This window comes from Danio rerio, chromosome 8 (genome assembly GCF_049306965.1).
Source record: "Danio rerio strain Tuebingen ecotype United States chromosome 8, GRCz12tu, whole genome shotgun sequence".
In the NCBI taxonomy this organism is placed as follows: domain Eukaryota; kingdom Metazoa; phylum Chordata; class Actinopteri; order Cypriniformes; family Danionidae; genus Danio; species Danio rerio.
The window spans coordinates 58,754,781-58,777,802 of record NC_133183.1 but is presented as its reverse complement, the minus strand read 5'-3'; the positions used below and the strand labels follow the sequence as shown (position 1 = coordinate 58,777,802).

At 38.1% G+C, this 23,022-nt stretch overlaps 1 protein-coding gene across 16 annotated transcripts in view; it reads right to left on the bottom strand.

The window, feature by feature from the left end:
• aak1a (AP2 associated kinase 1a) overlaps positions 1-23,022 on the bottom strand; it is a 94,538-nt gene that overhangs the window by 49,967 nt on the left and 21,549 nt on the right. For all 16 annotated transcript variants that reach the window (XR_012384774.1, XR_012384775.1, XR_012384773.1 and 13 more), the window contains exons 2-10: positions 17,634-17,752; positions 12,045-12,153; positions 11,401-11,543; positions 9,721-9,842; positions 9,556-9,637; positions 7,414-7,546; positions 5,762-5,865; positions 3,796-3,875; positions 2,874-3,031 (exon numbers count right to left, since the gene is read on the bottom strand). Coding sequence is in view for 12 of the 16 variants with exons in the window: in XM_005167312.6 (XP_005167369.1) it covers positions 2,874-3,031; positions 3,796-3,875; positions 5,762-5,865; positions 7,414-7,546; positions 9,556-9,637; positions 9,721-9,842; positions 11,401-11,543; positions 12,045-12,153; positions 17,634-17,752 (1,050 nt within the window). In the remaining 4 variants the exon portion in view is untranslated. The remainder of the gene's footprint in view (positions 1-2,873; positions 3,032-3,795; positions 3,876-5,761; positions 5,866-7,413; positions 7,547-9,555; positions 9,638-9,720; positions 9,843-11,400; positions 11,544-12,044; positions 12,154-17,633; positions 17,753-23,022) is intronic.

Below are 23,022 nucleotides of genomic sequence, written 5' to 3'. Positions count from 1 at the left end.
ATATATATATATATCATGGAAAATAATGAAAACAAAACAAAAAAAACATCATGGACGTGAATTTCTGCTAATTTTGTGCGATTCGAATGTTTAGAAAATGAAACTAAAGAGATAGTTGTTGTTTCATTGTATTGGTGATTCCAAATATGTAATGTAATCGTAAGCTTGTCAAGCAATTTTGCAAAATGTGATGATGTGAAGTGAAATGACTTGCCTTAAAGGGACTTTGGTTTGACATACTGTTTTGTTTTGTTTGTAAAACATTTTATATTTTGGGCAGAACTGTGTTAGCTGTATTGGTCAGTCCCTCTAAAACCACTCCAGTGTCTAATGTGGCCCATTGGGGAAACTAATTCCCCACCCCTGCTTTAGAGCATGGTGTTACCCTGCTAATCTGACAATAAAAAACTGCAGGACCATAATACAATCAGGATAATCAAAAGTGTAGGCTTTAATTAGGATTGACTTGAGTAATAGGAAGTGAAATGACAGCTCTGTAGGATTCAGTATGTCAGGGGCTCAATAGCTCAGGCTCATTAGTGAGCCTTTAAAAGCTCTCTCTGATGACACACTGATTGAACTAGAGGGAATTACAGAGCTGTGTGTGTGTCAGTTGAAGATGAACACCGGTCAATAGACCCTTTTCACATTTCCTGGTTTCTCAGTAGTAAAAGTCATCACAGTTGGGTAAACTTAGAGCGCAGTGAATGGGAGAGAACAACAAGTCATTTTGTTTCAATCAAATCTGCTTAAATAACAAAAGAAAAACACCATAATGGTGTTACCAAGAGTTTCTGAAAAATGAAAAGAAATAGTGCGAGACTGATAACGGCAGCCAGAAGAGAGAACAACGTCAGATTTACTGTCCTGCCCCCATAGACTCTGCATTAGAAACACGTTGCATACGCAGTCATTTATTTATTTTTGTAATTTGAAGAAAAGATGATATATAATACTTACATAAATACAGATCTTATTTTGTGCCGGAACACGAATCCGGATCCACAACTGAAATCTGATCCGGCACCTCATTTTACCGATCCCCCTTCTCAACCGCCCTCCTCCCTCGTCCCCTGCAGTGTTGCCAACCTAGCGACTTTGTTGCTTTGTTCATACATTTTTCATACATATAATTTTCAAAAAGCGATTAGCGACAAATCTAGCGACTGTGCTACTGGAGATATTTATAGAATTTTATGTGTCCGTACTGTACTGTGCCCACTTTTCCCAACGAGTTGCGAGTGATGCCGTCGACCCCTCCTCCGCCTCAGAGTACTAACAGGCACCCAATCTCTCCCACCTGCAGCCTGAAGGCTGATTTATACTTCTGCGTCAAACGCCGGCGTATGCTACGGCGCTGACGCATAGCCCTTCGCCGTGGCCGTCGGCGATACTGACATGCACCTCTCAAAAATTGTAACTTCACGTCGCAACGACGCGTAGCGCAAGCTCTGTGATTGGTCGGCTTGGTAGCGCTGACGAGTCTGGGCGGGACCGAGAGCTGCGTGAATGGTGCGAGCCTGATAGAGCGATTGTTTACAAGTGTGGAGTCCCGTGAAGGAGCTCCGGATGGAAATTTTTGTTTTGTGTTTACCTCATAGTTAAAGTTGTTGCAGGTCCGCCGGTTCCTGCCTCAAAATGAGCGAGTTTGAGCCACTTGTACATTCAGGAAGTGTTCAGGAAAAGCAACACAGCAGCGAAGAAACTCGACACAGAGGAACATTTACACCTCACTCGGAAATTCGGAAATGTTAATGCAGACCAACAGAGACAGCGCGCAGAAGTATAAATGCACAGCTACGCTCGCTGCATGCGCCGTGGGTTACACCGGTCACTTGACGCAGAAGTATAAACCAGGCTTAAGAGCGGATCAGCCCTCTGTGTACCCACAGCGATTGATTTAGCACCAGCTGTGTGAGGTATTTTCATTGTGCAGTCAAACCGATCTGCTTCTCCTTTATTTCAACAATTTAATTAGACCGTTTATTAGTTTCTTGTTTACAATCACAGATATTTTAGTGACCGTTTTGAAAAGTTTTATTGAAAATAGTTGGCAACAGTGGTTCGCTGTTGACTTTCATTTTCTTCCGCGACTCCCCAACCTTTTTCATTTTCGTCTGCAACAACCCCCCCGCTCTTCACTTTCGTCCTGCGTCCGTGACACCTCGCCACCCCTTCACTATTGTGCGCGACAACTCTCCATCCTTGGGTAACACGTCGCATCCTTTACTCTGATCTGTTCTTGGACCTCACCATTCACAAATGAAGCACTGCATAAATACATAAAAATTTACATTCGTTTATTAAAAAAATCTAAATACATTGCTTCCTTGTTATTTGCGGGAGTTACGTTCCTAAAATAACCAGCGATAGGCGGAATCCGCAAATGGTAAGTCGGCCACTCCTGGGAAGGTTCTTTACTGTTTCATGCTTTTACCCTTTGTAAATAAAGGATCTCACTGTGGTTGACAATTGTCTACAACCAATCAGGATGCAGAACATAATGCACCGTTAAAAAAAGGCTGCGAAAAGGTGAACTAAGTTTTAGAGAGGGGCTACTGTATTAAAAGCTTTTAAAAGCATCTTAAAATGTATTAACATATATTTAAAAGGATTTAGGCTGATGTTGTGTAAGTTGATGTTCTGCTGATGACTGTTAAATGTGTCATAACAGTCTTGTGAAAAGGGTCTTTATGATGTGTGAGGTGTTAAGAGAGAGAGAGATAGAGAGATAGAGAGAGAGAGAGAGAGAGAGAGAGAGGGAGAGAGAGAGAGAGGGAGAGAGGGAGAGAGAGAGAGAGAGAGAGAGCAAGAGAGAGAGAGAGAGAGAGCAAGAGAGAGAGAGAGATTGAGCATAAAGACACAACACTCACTGATTGGTTGGCTGGGTCCTGGAGGTGCACTGGGTCTTTTGCGAGGAGTGAGGGCTGGCTGGATTGGCAGGATGCCTGTGATTGGTTGAGCCTGACCAGCCTTGGGACGCTGCCGGGGTGCGATGGATGTCTCAGTAGTGGGGACTGGATCAGTGAGCCTGAATGACAAGAAAAGTTCAGTCAAAACCAACAACTTTCATATTACGAGGCTGTTTAAAGCGGTCCTGTTTCCCTTTCATAAGGGGTTTAAACACAGTTGTGTGGCGGCAGTCTGTGATAACCAGCTACTAATGGTAAAATTTAATAAATTCTATTTCTTATAATCACACTTGATAAAAACACATAGACCGACATTCTCCCATTGTACGCATCATCAGAGGGGGAAAGCTCCACCAGTTAGTGATGAGCTCTCCCTCATTAACATAGGACGTTGGTCTGGTTTTTGAATCTGCCACTATACTGACACACAGGCATTTGAAGCTCTGCCTTCATTTGAAAAGAGCACAATCTCATTTGAATTTAAAGCGACAGTCACCAAAACACCACAGTTGGCATTAAAGGCTAAAAGGAGCAGATTCACAGAGTTATAATGCATTATTTGTGTGGTATTTCACGCTGAAACTTTACATACACACTTATTTTACAACTTGCAAAATAGGCATAATAGGTCTCCTTGAAACAATAAACTAAACACACCCTATTCATAAAAGTCTTTACATAAAACTTAAAGAGACTTCTAACAGAATCCTGAACACACACAAGAACATGTTGAATGGGGGAAACTGAGGAAAAATCTACTAAGTATGGAGTCAGTGATAAATGTGAGTGTGAAGTTTAATGGTACGGCATTACAGAAGTGAATTAATTAATCAAATTTATACTGAAAGATAACTTGGAGCATGCAGATAATGCGAGGCCTCACCTGGCTTTGTTTTGACTCTTCTTGGCCACAGCTTCACTCGCCCTGATTGGCTCGGGGAGTTTTGTTGGAATGGGTGAATTCTGGAAGAGTAACAGGAAAAGGATCAGCAGCAGGTTCTTTTATTTTGCATTTGCTTGTCAACTCCTTTCATTTCTAAGTAAAACATCATTCAAACACAAAAAAACATGTTGACTGGGATTTGGGACTTCAAAGGAAATGGTTGTTCGTGCTAGATAGGGTAGTCTGAGTTTTTCAGAAACTGATCTATTGGGAATTCCACGCACAACCATCTCTAGGGTTTACAGAGAACTGTCCGAAAAGAGGAAATATCCAGTGAGCGGCAGTTCTGTGGGTGCAAATGCCTTGTTGATGTCAGAGGAGAATGGTCAGACTGGTTCCAGCTAATAGAAAGACAACAGTAACTCAAATAAGCACTCGTTACAACCGAGGTATGCAGAAAAGCATCTTTGAATGCACAACACATCCAACCTTGAGGCAGATGGGCTTTAACAGCAGAAGATCACACCGGGTGCCACTCCTGTCAGCTAAGAACAGAAAACTGATGCTACAATTCACACAGGCTCACCAAAATTGGACAATAGAAGATTTGAGAAATGTTGCCTGGTATGAGGAGTCTCAATTTCTGCTGGAAAATTCGGATAGCAGGGTCAGAATTTGGCGTCAACAACATGAAAGTATGAATCCATCCTGCCTTGTAAGGTTCCGGCAGGTGGTGGTGATGTAATGGTGTCAGGGATATTTTCTTGGCACACTTTGGGCTCATTAGTACCAATTGAGCATCGTGTCAACGCCTCAGCCTACCCGAGTATTGTTGCTGACCATGTCCATCCCTTTTTGACCAGTTTACCCATCTTCTGATGGCTACTTCCAGCAGGATAACGTGCAATGTGATAAAGCGTGAATCATCTCAGACTGGTTTCTTGAACATGACATTGAGTTCACTGTACTCAATTGGCCTCCACAGTCACCATAGCTCAATCCAATAGAGCAGTTCTGGGATGTGGTAGACCGGGAGATTTGCATCATGGATGTGCAGCTGACAAATCTGCAGCAGTTGCATGATGCTATCATGTCAATATGGAGCAAAATCTCTGAGGAATATTTCCAGTACCTTGTTGAATCGATGCCATAAGGGGTTAAAGCAGTTCTGCAGGCAAAATGGGGTCCAACCTGGAACTAGTAAGGTGCACCTAATAAAGTGGCCGGTGAGCATGTAATAATAATTATTTGTTTATTTAATTTTATTGTATTATTTTGAACAATAGATATTATCTTATTACTCGATGTAAATGTAAACAATGTAAACAATGTTCTGATGTTTTGGCACTAAAAACATTCAATAACATATATTTAATAATCCAAAAATAATAAATAATATGATAAATATTGTAAAATAATTTGAATTCTTACTTGTTAATTTTAGTTAACTAACAATAAACAAATTTATTTCCATTAACTAATATTAACAAAGATGAAAATACACTGTAGTAAATGTGTTTTTCATTGTTTGTTCATGATTTTAATTCATTAACTAAAATTGACAAATACAACCTTATTATAAAGGTTTAACAGTATTTTAAATTAATGATGTAGGTTTTAAAAAACTTTTGCATGTGTATATCATATATAAAGTCATTTTGAGCATGTCGAGGCTGATATGCCTTTGATCATGACTCACTGCTTCTATTATAGTGGGAGGGGTCACTGGATCTGAGCCAATTGGCAGCCACCAGTGACATTCCACTTCCTCTGCCGATACGTGCGAACAATTACGATATCCACTCAAAGCAATGGCCATGAATTAAACATGGATTAAGTAGCATGCGCTGGAATAGCGAACAAAAACTGTGTAGAGTGTGGGAAAATCGGTGAGAAGATAAGGGTTAATGCACATGCTAGTTAGGGCACAGGAAGATCTGATGAAGTCTAAATAAGCAGCACTTACGTGAACGTTCTGTACCGGACAGTCCCTCCGGGAGAGTTTAAAAGCGAAATATGACACCTGGAAGATATCTGGCCTCATGTCAGGGTCTGGCTCCAGCATGTAACCTGAGGTGGGAAAAATGAAACAAAAATTACAAACATTTTGGTCAGTTGTGTCACTCAACTAAAATAAAACCCAAGTTTCAGCCTTAGAATTGATTTATTTGATTCTGAAACACAGTAAGACTATAATCTGGAATATTTTTATAATTCAAAATAAATTAATTTGATTTGAATACATGAATCCATTTACACTACCTGACAAAAGTCTTGTCGCCTATCCAAGTATTAGGAACAACAAATAATAACTTGACTTCTAGTTGATCATTTGGTATCAGAAGTGGCTCATATGAAAGGCAAAGGCCTCTAGATTACGCTTATTTTACCAAAATAAAATATGATCATCCCTTGATTTTTAATTATTTTATTAGGACAGTAAGATCTGACTTTGCTTAGACAAAAGTCTCGTCACTGAACAGAAATAATGTCCAGTATTCACCTTAGTCTTCGTCGACGAGCGGGCGCAGCCATTTGAATCTTTTTGGCTCGAGACTTCCGGTTTCATTTACTTCGATTCATTTTCAGTTTGATGTTGCAAACTGATATTTTTTTATTATATTATTCTACTTGGTCTGTATAGTCATGCAAACATTTGTTTGTAGAGGAAGTAGTTTGACCGTTTTCTGCCGTTTATCATTCCTAGTCATTTCTCCCATAGGCGACTGAATCGGAAGCTCTAAAACAATCGCGAAAACAGGCGCAACTTCCGTATTTTAGAATAAGGTCAACAGAATATAAAGTCGTGCTGCAGTGGAAACAGAATGAATATTGTGTCTGACTCCATCATGAGCTTGGAGGACTGCATCCATCCATCTCTGCAATGACTCAAATCACTGAAGAAAGTGTTCCTGCAGGACTCCCAGAGTTCATCAAGATCCTTTGATTCATTTTCAACGCCTCCTCCTTTATCTAACCCCAGACATGCTCGATGATGTTCATGTCTGGTGACTGGGCAGGCCAATCCTGGAGCACCTTGACCTTCTTTGCATCAGGAGCTTTGATGTGGAGGCTGAAGTATGAGAAGGAGCGCTATCCTGCTGAAGAATCTGCCCTCTCCTGTGGTTTGTAATGGGCAGCACAAATGTCTTGATACCTCAGGCTGTTGATGTTGCCATCCACTCTGCAGATCTCTTGCATGCCCCCATACTGAATGTAACCCCAAACCATGATTTTTCCTTTACCAAACTTGATTGATTTCTGTGAGAATCTTGGGTCCATGCAGGTTCCAATAGGTCTTCTGCAGTATTTGTGATGATTGGGATGCAGTTCAACAGATGATTCATGGGAAAAATCTACCTTCTGCCACTTTTCCAAATGATCAATTAGAAGTCAAGTTATTATTTGTTGTCATTATGAATGTATTAAAACATATGCTTCCCTTTTACATGAAAGTGCAAAGCAAGGGGTAGGAGTAAGGGGAAGGGCTAAGTGGTGGAATAGGGATTAAGCCTTAATTGACACACAACATTTAAACCATGAAACCAAGTACCAAACTCTGTGAGACAGTCTTCCCTTAACATATAAATCAGAAGAGAAAGGAAGAGCTGTTCTTACGGATGAGACAGTGCATATCGTGTGAGTATCTGGAGTTGTCTGGGATGGTGAAGCTGCCGTCACAGATAGCCACCTGACTCTCTCCAAACGGCAATGTGAAATAACACAACTTATACAACAAGCAGCCTAAAGCCTGAGGACACAAACATACAAGAGACACTGTTTCTGAGCACTGTCTAAAAAAAGAACAACTAAACACATACAATACCTTTTCGTTAACAATGGCACTCTTAGTATACAGTAGCATGAAGACAAAAAACTATTAGCCCTCTGTGATTTTATTAAAATAAATAAATGAATAAATAAATTTATAAATAAATTAATTAATTAATGAATAATGACAATAAATAAATAAATAAATAAATAAATGAATGAATAAATATATAAATAAATTAATAAACTAATGAATAATGAAAATAAAAAAATAAATGGACAAAAAATAAATGATCGAATAAAGAAAATAAAAAATAAATGAATAAATAAAGAAAGAAAGAAAAAAAGAATAATTAAAGAAAATAAAAAATAAATGAATAAATAAATAAATGAACAAATAAATGTATGAATGAATAAAGAAAATAAAAAATGAATGAAGGAATAAATAAATAAATTAAGAAACATAAATAAATGAATGAATAAACAAAAAATTAATGAATAAACATAAATAAATAATAAAAAATTACAAATACAAAAATTAATCAATAAATGAACTAATAAATTAATGAATAAATAAACATAAATGAATCGATAAATAAATAAATGAATACCAAAAGAAAATGAGCAAATGAATAAATTAAATAAAAGAAAGAATAAAAATAAATAAATACAATAAATGAACAAATAAATATATAAATTAATGAATAGAGAAACTAAATAAAATAAAAAATAAATAAAAAAATAAATAAATAAAATAGTGGGCGGCGCGATGGCACAGTGGGTAGCAGAAGGGCGCTGGTCGAGCCCCTGCTGGCTCAGTTGCCATTTCTGTGTGGAGTTTGCATGTTCTCCCCGTCTTGGCGTGGGTTTTCCTCCAGGTGCTCCGTTTTACCACAGACATGTGGTATAGGTGAATTGGGTGAGCTAAACAGACCATATTCTATGTGTGTGAATAAGAATGTATGGGTGTTTCCCAGTGATGGGTTGCAGCTGGAAGGGTATCCGCTGTGTAAAACATATGCTGGATAAGTTGGCGGTTCATTCCGCTGTGGCAACCCCTGATTAATAAAGGGACCAAGCCGAAAATGAATGAATGAATAAATCAATGAATAAATAAAAGAAAAAAAATTAAGAAAATAAATAAACAAACAAACAAACAAATAAAAAATAAATAAAGAAAGAAAAAATGAATGAATAAAGAAAGAAAATAAAGAAAGAAATAAAAAAAAATAATAAATAAATAAATAAATACAAGAAACTTAATAAATAAATGTATGAATTAATAAAGAAAATAAATAATACAAAATGAGTAAATTAATGAATTAAATATATACATAATTAAATGAATAAAGAAAATAAATAAGACAAAAACTAAATAAGTAATTAATAAAACAAATATACAAACAAACAAATAAACAAACGAAAAGAAAATAAATAGAAATTGATAAATAATAAATAGAATTAATAAATAAACTAAATAAAAGAAATAATTAAAAGAAAACAAATAAAATACCAAAATTAATAAATGAAGAATGAATGAATGAATGAACGTATGAATGAATGAATGAATAAATGAAGAATGAAAACATCAATAAAGCAGCTTTGACTGTATTATTTAAGACATTTAAAACAAATCCCCATAAATTCAAATGAACCAAATCTTTTTGAAAAAATACAATAAGCCTCTATTCTCATTCAAAACCAAACTTTTAAAATTAAAATGTTTTTGATCATGTTTTGAGCAAAAGATCAAAAGTTAATAAAGGTCAAAGGCTCTCCATTTTTCCTATGGTTATGTTTACCAAGGGTGCCATTATTAATGGAGCGCACTGTAGACTGTAAAAAATTAAAAATATCCTTTGTGATCTTTATTAATCCTATAAAAGCAGGTTACATATTCATCAATAATTGGCAAGACACAATAGCTTGGGTTGCTACTAAAAATACCCTGTTGTCACCGCAGGTAAATGATTATTTGACTTGACTCACCCATATATCTGCTTTAGTAGTGATGACCATGCCTCCGTAGAGATTGACCATTTCTGGGGCGCGGTATGAAAGAGTAGTGTACCTTAAAACACACAAGGAGGAAATATATTTGACTGATGTGAACAACTGAAGTGTGTAACGCAAACAAAAGAAATCAGCCCTTACTTCTTGATTTCTTCTTCTACAACCGCCACACCTTCTGTTTGCGGATTCTGGGAGCGGTTGATGGCACTACCGAAATCACACAACACATAATGACCTCTGTCATGGAGCAAGATGTTCTCCACCTACAACACACACATACAAAGAAACGAGATGAGTTAAAATAGCCCTTCTGTGAATTTGTTTTTGGAATAATTCCGAAATTGTTTAACAGAGCAAGAAACTTTTCACAGTATTTCCTATAATGTTTTTTCGGTCCCACTTTATTGTGGCCTTAACTAATATGTACTTACAAAGGAATTAATAGATTTTTACAATGTACTTATTGTGTAAATACATGTATTTACTGTGCACTTATGCTTGATTAAAGACATGTATGTAATTACATTTATAATTAACTTTTGTAATTACATTTGTAAATACACTGTTGACCATCCCTTACACCTTAACCCACCCTTAAACCTACCCACACCACCAAACCTGTCCATAACCCAACCTCTATCCCTACTCAAAAGCACCACAAGTGTTCTCAAATACATTATAAACACAGTAAGTACATTGTATTTATTTTTTGATGCAAGTACATAGTAGTTAAGGACACTTAATATAAAGTGGGACCGTTTTTTCTTCTGGAGAAAGCCTTATTCATTTTATTTTGGCTAGAATAAAAGCAGTTTTTAATTTTTTAAACCCATTTTAAGCTCAATATGAGCCCACTTTAAGAGTTGAACAAACTAACAAAATAACAAATTAAGCTCTTAGCAATGTACTAATAATAAATAGTTATGTTTTGTAATATTTACAATAGTAAATGTATAATATATAGATTAATTGAAGATGATCCTTAATCCTTAATTCATACTCTAATGACTTATATGCATAAAATAAATTTGATATAATAACATTTATAATTTCTTAGTCATTTTGACTGACTTGAGATAGAAAAGTTAATTTTATTCAACTAAAATAGAAAAGGCAGGATGATTTTTTTTTTTTACAGCGTACATAATATCAAGTATGTATGCACACTCACCGGCCACTTTATTAGGTACACCTTACTAGTACTTTTCTAGTATAGTATATTTTCTCTTATCAAGCCATTCTCTGTAAACCCTAGAGTTGGTTGTGCTGAAAATCCCAGCAGATCAGCAGTTTCTGAAATCCTCAGACCAGCCCATCTTGCACCAACAACCATGCCATGTTCAAAGTCACTTAAATCACCATTCCTCCCCATTCTTATGCTCAGTTTGAACTGCAGCAGATTGTCTTGACCATGTCTACATGCCTAAATGCATTGAGTTGCTGCCATGTGATTGGCTGATTAGAAATTGGCGTTAACAAGCAGTTAGAGAAGTGTACCTAATAAAGTGGCCAGTGTGTGTGTGTGTGTGTGTGTGTGTGTGTGTGTGTGTGTGTGTGTGTGTGTGTGTGTGTGTGTGTGTATATATATATATATATATATGCATCTTCGCATGTATGTATAACATTGAATGAAACAAATGTAAGAAAAAAACATTGTATATAAATACAATGTTTAATATTAAATAAATAAAAGGTGCAATAACACAAAATCATTTAACATTTTTAGATGCAATTTATTAAAGTCAAATAGATTTTGAAAAACACAATAACAGTTCCTTCTTGAGAAAGAAATTACATACTGATAGTCTGGAAAGCACATACTTTGAGGTCCCGGTGGATGATGGGAGGTTTGCACTGATGTAGTCGAGCAACAGCTTCACATGTGTCACAGAAGATCTGCAGCACTTCCGACTCACTGAAGCCCGTCTGCAAACGCTGGTTCATCAGGTTCACAACCTGCCCGCCTGCATTAGCAGAGAACAGAAAAATGGTGGAAGATTAGTAGTAAATCTAATCTGAAATGTAATTCCTAAAGTCCACAAACCAGAAGCTGCAAAAACTTTTTTTTTTGTATTGTGATGCAGTTTTCAGAGAAACGAAATATTAAATGAGAAAACAGTGGGCAGGGCTTGTTTTTCTACTGCGAGCTGATTGGATGTAGTACAGTAGGCATTTCATTCAGAAAGATCAGAAAAAGGGTTTTGGGAGAGTTATTACATTCTAACAGACTCCTCCTCCTCCTGCTCAACGTCAAAACTGACAGTTAGAGGGGCGTGGTTAAGTATATTAGCCACGCCCAATACCTCAGAGAATTTGACTAAAAACAAACAAAGTACATTTTCAGATTTCAATTAAAGATCACAAAGGCAAACAACTTTTTTTTTTGGTTCTCAATGACATGCAGTACACCACAAAACTAGCAATGTGAGCTAACAAAATCCATATGTTAGATTTGACATACAGACCTCTACAGAAGTCCATCAGTATGAGAACTTCCCAAACGTCCCCTGATCCCACCGCTGTGATGCTGGAGTCCAGGAAGCCTACTATGTTTTTGTTCCCCACGAGGTCCCTCTGTTGAAGAAAATAGCATTGTGTGGCAGGATCAATCAAGCAGGATCAATCAATCAATCAATCAATCAATCAATAAGTCAGTCTGTCTGTCTGTCTGTCTGTCTGTCTATTATTTACTGTTATTACCAAGAATAATCCATCCATCCATCCATCCATCCATCCATCTATCCATCTATCCCCTATTATTTACTGTTATTAGCAGGAATAATCCATCCATTCATCCATCACTATTAGCAGGAATAATCAATCAAGTAATCTATCAATCAATCAATCCATCAATACAACTATCTATCACCACATCAGCAACTTATGTTAAGATTATGGTAAGATCAAACATTACATAAAAACAACTTCCTATTTCAAGAAGAGATCCACAAACAAATATATGAATAGAAATAAATAAAATTCACAAAAATGTATATTAAAAGTTAAATATGATTTTTTAATTCATTCATTCGCCTTCGGCTTAGTCCCTTATTTATCAGGGGTCACCACAGCGGAATGAACAGACATACATTCCAGAATATGTTTTACGAAGCAGATGACCTTCCAGCACTGGGAAACACCCAAACACTCTCACATTCACACACACTCATACACTACGGCCAAATTAGTTCATCCAATTCACCTAAAGCACTGATCTTTGGACTGTGGGGAAAACCGGAGCACCCGGATGAAACCCACGCCAATACGAGGAGAACATGCAAACTCAACACAGAAACGCCAACTGACCCAGCCGGGACTCAAACCAGCGACCTTCTTGCTATCCACTGAGCCACTGTGCCATTTTATAAGTCAATATTTGATAATTTATAATTCTTCCTGGTAATACCTTTATAAAAACATCCATTAAAGTGTGCTTTCATTATAAAAAAATCTAATAAAATATGTTTTATTAGATATCCTAATATAATTTTTTATTAATATCCTAATAATATCCTAAAAATATCCTAATGAAATATGTTTTAAAGGTAAGAGCAGCTTGACAGTAATTACATGTTAGTGGTGCATCATTATTCAATAACAGCAAATGAGTCAACCTAGAGTGACCAATTCAGCATCTGGTATAAACAGTCTGTACAAGCCTGGTCTCAAAAATAACATTTGAAAAGTGTCTTTCATGTATATTTGGATTGATGTAGTTGATTATTTATGCAGCCGTTATATTCATCTATTAATAAATGGGTCATTTTTGACACATCAAGCCATAATGTTTATATAATGTAATACAATATAACACGCAGTGGGGGAAATAAGTATTGAACACATCATGATTTTTCCTGGCAATAATATTTCTAAAGGAGCCGTTGACATGGAATTGAACCAGATTTTAGTAAAAACCCAAACAATACAAACATAAAAATAAACAAAACAAACAAATCTGGAAGATGAGTTGTGTGTAATAACAATAGAATGACACAAGGAGAAAGTCCTGTACTACTAAAACCTATTTAATACTTTATATAAAGGCTTTTTTTGGTGATGGCAGCTCAAAGACGCCTCTCATATGGAGAATGAAGTCACATGCACTGCTCAGGTGCAGTATGAGTTTTTCACAGACTTCAACAGAGTGTAGAAATCCTGATGGTTTTGTGGGTCTCGTCTATCAAATCTGATCTGCATTTTGCATTTTCTATTGGATTTAAGTTAAGGTGATCGGCTGAAACATTTCAGCAGCTTTATTTTCTTTCTCTGAAAGCATTCGAGAGTTTCCTTTTCTGTGTTTTGGATCATGGTCTTTCTGAAATGTCAACCCTGGTTTCATCTTCATCCTCCTGCTGATGTAGATGTTGAACAGAATCAGCTAATAGTCATTTACGCCGAGGAAGTGCAGAGGGTTTCTGAAGAACTACTGAGAGATTTCAGCTGCTGCCTGGGCTTTCCATGCCTTTCCACACCTCCCTTTCTTCATCTGTTCAATAAATTCTCCCTGTGTCATTTTATTTTATAACACGGAAATTAATTTGTTAACTAATTAGATCTGTTTTCTTTGCATCTTTAGCACCTTCTGTTTTGCTTTAGCACCTTCAGAAATATGTTTTCTGGGGAAAAAAAAAAGGTGACGTGTTCAATATTTATTTTTCCTACTGTAGTTACTAGGAGTACAATAATACAGACTTCAGTTTTCGGTTTTAGGATTATGGTTTCGGTACAGGTTAGTAAAGAACGACAATCTCCAAAAAAAATAAATAAATAAATAAAATAAAATTTTAAAAAATCTACAAGCAAAATGCAATGCAAAATTAATACAATATAGCAAAAATACTTCTAAAATAAGCAATGAACACCGTTAAAGATTGTATATTTATAATTTACTTCAGAATATGTGTGACTGAAATTGCTACAACTAAACAACAACTACTAAATTACATTTAAATAAACAAATTAATTGATTTAAATGTTATAAATTAAGTATTAATTAATCCAATTAATACTTAATATGCACTTAACGTAACCAAATGACCTCATTAAACCACTGAAATCACCAAGAAATGTTATTTTCTCTACTAATTGAATTAGTGGACAAATCACTAATTGATTAATGTCAGGGGCTTTTTTTAGAACTACTAACCATTGAGCGAAATGTGAAAGCGCACTTTGTTTTCAGAGCGTTTGCTAAAAGCTCAGACAATGGGCCTTTGAGGCGACTAAGTCAATGCTAGTTTTTAAACGAAATAGCTTAGCTGTTCAATGTCCTTTCACATCGACTCATTCATTCACAAATCTGAAATGCCCTCTGTTAGTGGTCTATTTCAGAGTGCGCCGTGAGCAGCTGCTCATTTGGAAACAGCAAGACACTTTGTAAAGCTAAAACAAGTGCTGACATTTTCCCCTCCTCTATTTAGTAAGGCTCACAGCGAAGTACACTGGATCTCCGTTCGAAACTCTGTCCCAGAGGACACGAGTGACCTTTACCGGCACTGTACTGTCCTCTTCACTGTATTTACATCAAGACATGCACACTGAGGAACAGTAGACCTCAGATACATTTAGGACTGCGCATCTAAAGGGCTACTCTTAATGGTTTTAAGAGGAACTAAATTAAATAAAGAACAAATGATGACGAAAAAAAACACTCAGAATTTTAAAAGAATAGTGTTTTGAAAAAAAGTAAGTCATTAGGAATTTGCATCTCATAACCGTTATAAATATGACTTGTCTTTTTTCAGAGCAATCGAACCGTCTTCACTGGTGTTTGTTTGCAGAAAAAGAAAGAAAGATTTAGATGACAAATTTAAGAATTTTGAATGTAGTGCAGAAAATGAACAAGTTAACTGAACAAACGGCAAGAAACTGTATAACAAATGGACAGACAGCAGAATGGATGGACTGAACAATAAATGAACGGATGGGACAACAATAAATTGATGGATAAATGGATGGCCAAAACAATAAATTCATGGATAGGTGGATGGATGAATGGAAGGAGAGAAAAAAATTGATGAATGATGGATGGATGGGTAGATCGATGAACAGAACGATGGATGGATGGATAAAAAGAACAAATGGATGGATGGATGGACAGAACAACAGATAGATGGATGGGCAAAACAAATGGATGGAGGTTAGACGGGTAACACATGGATGGATGGAAAAACAAATGGATGAATGAATGGACAGAACAAAAAAAATGGATGAATGGATGGATAGATGGATGGACTAAACAAAAAATGGATGGACAAAACAACAAATAGATGGATGGATGGACGGAAGAAAAAAATGGATGGATGGATGGATGGATGGACTGAACAACAAATGGATGGATGGATGGATGGACGGAAGAAAAAAATGGATGGATGGATGGATGGATGGACTGAACAACAAATGGATGGATGGATGGATGGATGGATGGATGGATGGATGGACTGAACAACAAATGGATGGATGGATGGATGGATGGATGGACAGACGGAACAAGAAATAGATGGATGAATGGACGGAACAAAAAATGGACGGATGGATAGACAGGATATCAAATGGATGGATGGATAGACAGGATATCAAATGGATGGATGGATAGACAGGATATCAAATGGATGGATGGATAGGCAGAATAACAAATGGAAGGATGGGTGGACGAAACAACAAATGGATAGATGGATGGATAGATGGACAGAACAACAAAGGGATGAATGGACGGACAGAACAACAAATGGATGGAGGATAGACAGTTCAACAAATGGATAGATGGATGGATGAATGGATGGACAGAACAACAAATGGATGGATGAATGGACAGAACAAAAAATGGATGAATGGATGGATAGATGGATGACTAAACAAAAAATGGATGGAACAACAAATGGATGGACAAAACAACAAATAGATGGATGGATGGACGGAAGAAAAAAAATGGATGGATGGATGGATGGACAGACGGAACAACAAATAGATGGATGGATGGACGGAACAAAAAATGGACGGATCGATGGATGAATAGGCAGGATATCAAATGGATGGATGAATAGGCAGGATATCAAATGGATGGATGGATAGGCAGGATATCAAATGGATGGATGGATAGACAGGATATCAAATGGATGGATGGATAGACAGGATATCAAATGGATGGATGGATAGACAGGATATCAAATGGATGGATGGATAGACAGGATAACAAATGGATGGATGGATAGACAGGATATCAAATGGATGGATGGATAGACAGGATATCAAATGGATGGATGGATAGACAGGATATCAGATGGATGGATGGATAGACAGGATATCAAATGGATGGATGGATAGACAGGATATCAGATGGATGGATGGATAGACAGGATATCAAATGGATGGATGGATGGATAGACAGGATAACAAATGGATGGATGGGTGGACGAAACAACAAATGGATAGATGGATGGATAGATGGACAAAACAACAAAGGGATGAATGGACGGACAGAACAACAAATGGATGGAGGATAGACAGTTCAACAAATGAATAGATGGATGGATAGATGGACAGAACAACAAATGGATGGATGAATGGACAGAACAACAAATGGATGGAGGATAGATGAATCAACAAATGGATGGATAAATGGAGGGATGAATGAATGGATGGATGGATAAAACAATAAATGGATGGAGGATAGACAGAACAACAAATGGATGGATGGATGGATGACAGAACAACGAATGGATGAAGATAGATGAAACAACAAATAGATGAATAGAGGATAGATGAATCAATAAATGGATGCATGGACAGCAATAAATGGATGGATTGAGAGATGGATGGATAAACAGAACAATGGATGGATGGACAATTTTGAAATTGTTGTCATTTTCTCTCCTTTGTCAAAGCACTTAAACACTGATAACTGCTGCTTGCCTGAGGTAAAGTCTAGCTCACTTATAATCCAACATATAACACACTCACACAGTGAATATAACTCTCCATCCCCTGCAAAGCTAGTGAGCCATTTTTGGTGTAATGTTCAACCAGCTGAGTGGCCATGTAAAGGAAAGTCTCACCATAATCTGAATCTCCATCTTGCATACTTGAAGGTCGTGTTCGTTGTTGACATACATTCTCTTCAGTGCACAGCGCACGCCCTGATGAGTCCTCACCAGAAACACGATAGCAAAACCACCTGCGGAAAGACAAACCAACAGTCTGAAAATCTTTAAACAGTCGAGCTACTGAGAGCTTACATGCACAGAGAGGCAAATCGATCTCATTTGCGATTCAACAAATGTAACACAGTATCTCCAGGAACACAGACAAGCTTTGTCCAGGGACATAAGGAGGTATTGAACACTTCGGGCCCTTTCTGCTATCAGAGCAACCGTCAGGAGACACAAACAGATTATAGACAGGTTAACCTCTGTTTAATTATGTCATGTTTGACTGTTAAAGTAAGTCTGAAGCTACATAAAAACTTTGCCTGTGCAAACAAAAAATAAAATAAAAATGAAATGATAAATGAATTGGTGGTGCATGGCAAAGCAAGCATCATTGATTGCTCATACTTTGGCACAGCAATTATATATAAAAATGAAAGGAATTAATCTACTTGTGAACAAAATAATATATTGATGCAAGTTCCTCCTTAAATACACTTAAAGTCAGAATTATTAGCCCCCCTAAAATATTAGCCCCAGTTAATGTTTTCCCCCAATTTCTATTTAACGGAGAGAGAAGATTTTTTTCCACACATTTCTAAACATAATACTTTTAATAGCTCGTTTCTAATGACAGTAAATAATATTTGACTAGATATTTTTCAAGACACTTCTATACAGCTTAAAGTGACATTTAAAGGCTTAACTAGGTTAATCAGGTTAACTAGGCAGGTTAGGGTAATTAGCCAAGTTATCGTATAACGATGGAAAAATATAGCTTAAAGGGGCTAATAATATTGGCCTTAAAATGGTGTTAAAAAAATTAAAACCTGCTTTTATTCTAGCAGAAATAAAACAAATAAGACTTTCTCCAGAAGAAAAAACATTATCCGACATACTGTGAGCATTTCCTTGCTCTGTTAAACATCATTTGGAAAATATAAAAAAATAATAATAATAAATCAAAGGGGGGGCTAATAATTCTGACCTCAACTGTATATTACAGATTCAGAACAAAATTAACTTCCCTCCATGCGAGAGGAGTGAGACACAAACTCACGGTGGGCCATTTATATGGATACACCTTAATGAACTTATTGTTTCACGTCCGCCATTTTCAGCGTGTGAGTCAAAGCGATATCACTAAAGGAACACCCTTGCTCTATTTTAAGATGTAAGGCTCATTGGGCTCAACACAAGATCTATATTCTCCACATGATCGCTCTAATCGGAATTATTGTTTGTACCTTTTGGTAGGTTTGCAAACATGTGTACTTTTCATTGCGTCTACCTTGAACTTCAGCCGTTTGCATTTCTCGAACACAGAAGCTCCCTGTGATCTTAGGTGCAGCTGGAAAAGTGCAAACGCGTAGCTCTCTCTATTGGAAATAAAATAACAAACTTGCCTGCAGAAGTGCCTCTCTGCGTGGCGCGGTGTCGTGCATTTCGGAGTTCTGCGCGTGGGTTTCTGTCGGGGTGCACGCGGCGGCGCTTTGGGTTGGCGGCTCGACTTGAGGCGCCGTTGTGTTTGCCCTGGTGGAGGACTGTGTTTGGAGTTCTGGAATGCATGGCGCGACGATTCGGGACACTTCATGTTTCTGCCGCGCCACTGAGAGTGTCTGGTGTGCCGTGTCACATCGCATCTGGTGCCTCAGTCAGAGTTAATTTAGTGTGCGTGGTTTATTAGTCTCGGTGTACAACCTCGGCACTTGAAACTAGCACACAGTTGGCTGTGAAACTATACAAAGACACAAATGATTGTGTACTCTCTGCTTGGTCTATGTCAGAGTCATACATGTACGGCTGAATGCTGTGAATGATTTTAAGGGTTAAGGGGAAGGGGCACGAAAATAGAATTGGGATTGGGCCAAAAAGTTGATTCTTGCATACTAAAATTGTACGTTCACACCAGACATGGATAAAGCGTCAAGCATGAGTGCTTTACATGTTAAGTCAATGCAAAGACACAATCAGACATCCTGTGGTGATATTCGCGCGAATGATGTGAATGGAGAAAGTGACGCATTGCGATTTTAGCATTTTAGGTGTTTGACGTGTTTAACGCGTTATTTGTTAGTTTAATAATCGGAACTTTGGTGGAAATTTGTGCTGTGTTACCCAATCAGGAGCTTGCTCTAGTAGGGGCGTGATTATGATGTAGTGCCTATAGTTGGTAGGGGTGGGCGATAGGAAAAAAAAAAATCATATCACAATTTTTTCTGGGAAAATCACAATTCATGATTTTTATCCTGATTCTTTTTCAAGCTGTTTTTTCAAAACTATTTTGCAAATTACAAAGGTACAACACAACCTACCTAATGTCCCCATATAAAAATACACTCTTACCATGTAGGTTTAAGAATAAATGAAGATACATTGATTTTTCTGAAAAAGTGGATCATGCAATAATTTTGATCGTATACGGTTAAATATCGTGTTATCGCTCAGCCCTAATAGTTGGTGTCTTGAGAGAAAATCCTTCTGCTGAAACAGGACAACAGCTCATCAAAATGGGACCAGCTCAGTCGGAAGTACCGCTGAAAGTGTCCGTCAACAGCTTCTGAGGGGCTTGATGTAATGTAATGTGTATTTATATAGCGCATTTATTGTGTATGGCCATACATCCAAAGCGCTTTACAATCATGAGGGGGGTCTCTCCACACCACCACCAGTGTGCAGCATCTACTTGGATGATGTGACGGCAGCCACAGGACAACAGCGCCAGTGCGCTCATCACACACCAGCTATTGGTGGAGTGGAGAGACAGTGATCAAGCCAATTCCGTGGAGGAGGATGATTGGGAGGCCATGATCGTGAGGGCCGATAGAGGGACTTTGGCCAGGACACCGGGGTTACACCCCTGCTCTTTCACGAGAAGTGCCATGGGATTTTTTAATGACCACAGAGAGTCAGGACCTCGGTTTAACGTCTCATCCGAAAAACAGCGCCCACTGACAGTATAGTGTCCCCTTCACTTTTACTGGGGCATTAGGACTCACACAGACCACAGGTTGAGCACCCCCTGCTGGCCTCTCTAACACATTGCATCTCTTCATTGCATCTTACGCACAAAAATCAATTATTTTGAAGAAAATCAGCAGCACAATGGATGAAATAAAGGCCCAATCCCAATTTTACCTCTTAGCAATTCCCCTTACCCACTTCTCTTAAGCTTGAAGGCGTAGGGCAAAGGGGAAGGGGTGAATAGCCATTCGAATGTAGATTTTTTAGGACCACACTCAAAACCAAGGAGTAAGAAAATTTCCTAGAATACACCAGTGAAACAGTGTGAAACAGGCTTTAGACAAAGCACTGAATGAATCTACGCTGTTTTTCAGCCTTCCTAAAGCACAAAGCACAGCTACTCTCTCAATAAAATCCATGTTAGCCATTAAGCAACAAACTGGAATCAGCAGGCATAAAGCAGCCCCACTCATGATGACACGATGTTACATCTATTGTGAAGTGAATTTCACACACGAATAAAACAAATTGTACGTAGGAATGAACAGAGTAAACTCTAAATCAGGGGTCACCAATCTCGGTCCTGGAGGGCCGGTGTCCCTGCAGGGTTTAGCTCCAACTTGCCTCAAAACACCTGCCTGGGTGTTTCAAGTATACCTAGTAAGACCTTGATTAGCTCGTTCAGGTGTGTTTGATTAGGGTTGGAGCTAAAATCTGCAAAACACCGGCCCTCCAGGAACAAGTTTGGTGATCCCTGCTCTAAATGTTCACACGTCTAATTACAAATGAATAGCACAATCTATTTGCACAAGCCACTTCTACTGTGAACAGCCCATAACAAACTGAAGTATGAAGTATAAAGGATGAGTTAAAATTCCAAAAATGATAAGCAAAACAAAAGTTTAGTTTCAACACACACCAACATATTTACGGGAACAAATATATGCGCCACAAATATCTTTTACAGCCACCACGTGTCTTCAGACTTAGGCCGTACTCGCACTAGGTACAGCTGCCTCGAACCGGGCCAAAGCACACTTGTCCCCCCTCTCGTCTCCCCCGACGGCCCGCACTCACACCACAAACGGGCTTCGGCACGCTTACGTCATCGCTGCTGCGCTGTTCAGTGAGAAGCGCTCTCACTCAGCAGCACAGTGAAGATTTCTCTAGTTATATTGTTTCAGTCGTTTGATATGCCGTCAAATATTTCGCCAAACAGTCCTCAGGGATGCGGGGACACGCAGTCAGATATTTCGCCGAACAGATCCGCCACTTTTGGCGCTCATAAACAATCATAAAGCTCTCGTGCTGCAGAAATGAGGTCTGCTGAAGGCGCACAGCTGGCGTGCAGTGAGGGGTTTGCGTCTTTAATAAACGACGGCAGTTTGCATTCACTGAACAGTAAGAATGATTAATAAATCCATATGAAATAGTCTCTTAAAAGTCACGTCTCGCTTTCAGTTTCGGAAAGCCCAAGTGAACCGCGCTCAGGCACACCTCTTCCAACCGAGGCAGGGCCGGCCAAGTGAACCGTGCTTGAGCCCGATTCAGCGCACTCACACTTCTCAAACGATCCGGGAAACGGGCCTGGGCACGGTACGGATGGCATAGTGTGAGTAGGCCCTTAAAGACAGCAACACCCAGCTTCATATAAACCAATCAAGACGGAGATTTTTAGTCCTCCTGCTGATTCAACTCACTTCAAGTTTATTTGTATAACGCTTTTCACATTAATGCTTTCAAATCGATTCCTACATGAAACTCTATATGCCCATATTCAGTACACACAACTCTGTACACACTCTGAGCCCTCCGTCCAGGGTTTTCTTTTGTACATAAAAGCTGATTCAATCAGATAAACGTGCATGTAAAATGCACGGAAAATGCCAATTACTTCCAAAATAACAAACCACGCCTGTGAACTCACAGCAAACCACACACACACACACACACACACACACACACACACACACACACACACACACACACACACACACACACACACACACACAGCCTTCGGATGAGGTGTGGTGTAGTCGTAAGTAAACTGAGAATGTGATTATGTAAGGGTCTATAAATACCACCCCACTATCTTGTTTACAATGGTGCTCACAAAGAGTCTCTAAGAGGATGGACTGAGCTTTACTGTACTCGAAACTGCAGCATCTTTCAAGAATACTCCACATTACATTACACGTGCTGGAAGAAGCTGGCAATTTGCAATCTTTTATCTTGTGTCATGCTAAAAAAATAATAACAATGCACAATCCACAATTTCAAAACACAGATTTTCACTGCTTGCTCAAACCATTTATTCAAAATGAGCTGAATTGAC